This window comes from Aplysia californica, unplaced genomic scaffold, assembly GCF_000002075.1.
Source record: "Aplysia californica isolate F4 #8 unplaced genomic scaffold, AplCal3.0 scaffold01162, whole genome shotgun sequence".
NCBI lineage: Eukaryota > Metazoa > Mollusca > Gastropoda > Aplysiida > Aplysiidae > Aplysia > Aplysia californica.
The window spans coordinates 121,589-123,658 of record NW_004798432.1 but is presented as its reverse complement, the minus strand read 5'-3'; the positions used below and the strand labels follow the sequence as shown (position 1 = coordinate 123,658).

Sequence of the window (2,070 nt, the reverse complement as noted above, 5' to 3'; positions counted from 1 at the left end):
TTACTGCTGTCTTTCTGCCACACCCCTGATCTTCTGGTAGGAAAGATCTACACCTAGCCTTCTCGGAGGGCCCGTGTGCAAGTTGCGCACGTTAAAGATTCCTTGGTGGTCTAAAATCGATAAGAGTAGGCTTCTGCCGCCACCCGGGCAAAATTCAAAATTTCCTACCAACTGAAAATATTAGGTGTGCCCCACGCCCTCATATGACCTTTTTCAGTTCCGAGCGCCGTAAAACACTTTACAAAAACAAAAAACAAACTTGCCGACAGTCCACCACAATGATGTCATCGCGCGCAGTCACGGCCACCCCCCAGGCGCTCAGCCCGTCGTCAGTGTTACAGTCCTCCACGCGGATCTCTCCCAGCTTCTCGAACGTTCGGCAAAACTGGCGCGCTGATTCGTCAGGGTCAAAGTTCACCTTTAACCTGACCTGTAAGAAAAGAGATATAGTGGGTGGGGGAGGGGGTGGGGGTCATCTAATGTTGTTTTTTTAATTTTGTTTGTTTTGTTTTTTGTTTGGTTTTATTTTTACCTTTTTCTGTAGTTGTACTAAACACCGGTACATCTACATCGATGCTTTTCTCTAAGCCGTTTGATTACGTGCTGACATCTCGCGGCACACGAAAAGTTAATGTAGGTGTTTTACGCCCCATCGACATAAACTAGGTGATTCAAGAGGCCAGTTTTGAACCTGACTGTCAAGGTCATCTCGAACTGAGATTACTGAGAAGGATACACCATCTCATCAGAAAAGTCGGGGCACTTGATAAAAGCTCTCTCCACACGGGAATTGAACTCAGGTCTTTTGGGTGTGATGCTGACACCTCTAACCGCTACACCAGAAACGGTTGTGATAGATAAATGACAGGCGGCAGGAAGGAAAGCAAGTATTTTTTTTTTATTTCTTCATTTTAAATGTTCAACTAAGTCCCCTTTTGACACGTTTCATATCATTTAAGGGGAGACGTACACTCCCGTAAAAATGTTCTATACGAATGGTGTTTATTCACTTTCATGTAATTGTGCAAGAAGTTTATTTGTAAATCACTTTTCAAACGGCTTTTTCTGTCATTTAGGGTGGGGGGGTTTTCCTACAGTTTCGTCATTGTGACGCGATAGAACAGATCTCAAAGGATGTTTTTCTACAAATAACTAAAAATTTTGACTAATTCTATCGATATTCTCTGGGATCACCGAACCGGGTCTTCCCTTAAGAGGTGGGCTACTTCGTTCAGTTCGAATTTTACTGTTATGAAAACGTAGAGGAAGAGACAGATAGTACGGGAAAAAAGCCCTGATCTATATCAGTAGAGGACCGTTATCGTGTCAATGCGCTTCTCTTTACTCAAACTCAAAAACAGCATTACTAGAAACTCACTTCATCGTCCGTCAAGTTAGTAGAACTAGATGAAGCCGATGTGCTAGTCCCCTCCAACCGCGACACGGCGTCTTTGATGACGTGGAACACATCCAAGACCTCCACGTCACTTCCGTACTTGAGCAGCGCCTCCATGCGGTCGCCGGCGGCAGACAGAGTCTTGAGGTCGTCGGACCGGGACCCTGGTGTGTTCCTGAAGTCTCCGACCTTAGGGGATGATGTCATCAGATCAATGATGATGATGATGATGATGATGTCATCAGATCAATGATGATGATGATGATGATGATGATGATGATGATGATGATGATGATGATGATGATGATGATGATGATGATGATGAGTTGCTTTTGAGGAAGCATACCGGGCGAAATGTTGAGCCGATTCAATAAATTAAATTTTAAAGATTTTACATTAATTAAATTGGATCTTTTTTCGCTGTAAATCAAGCACGACTCTCCCCTTACTCATGATGATGATGATGATGATGATGATGATGATGATGATGATGATGATGATGATGATGATGATGATGATGATGATGACGTTGATGATGATGATGATGACGATGACGATGATGATGATGGTGATGGTGATGACGGTGATGGATATAGGCAGCAACAGACAGACCGACAGACAGACAGACAGACAGACAGACAGACAGACAGACAGACAGACAGACAGACAGACAA

At 43.7% G+C, this 2,070-nt stretch overlaps 1 protein-coding gene across 1 annotated transcript in view; it reads right to left on the bottom strand.

Moving 5' to 3' along the window:
• Positions 1-2,070, bottom strand: part of LOC101851691 — a gene marked incomplete at its 5' end in the record, with an annotated part of 30,121 nt that overhangs the window by 9,264 nt on the left and 18,787 nt on the right. The window contains 2 exon segments of the mRNA XM_005111999.3: positions 264-430; positions 1,379-1,585. Coding sequence (XP_005112056.2) covers positions 264-430; positions 1,379-1,585 — 374 coding nt within the window.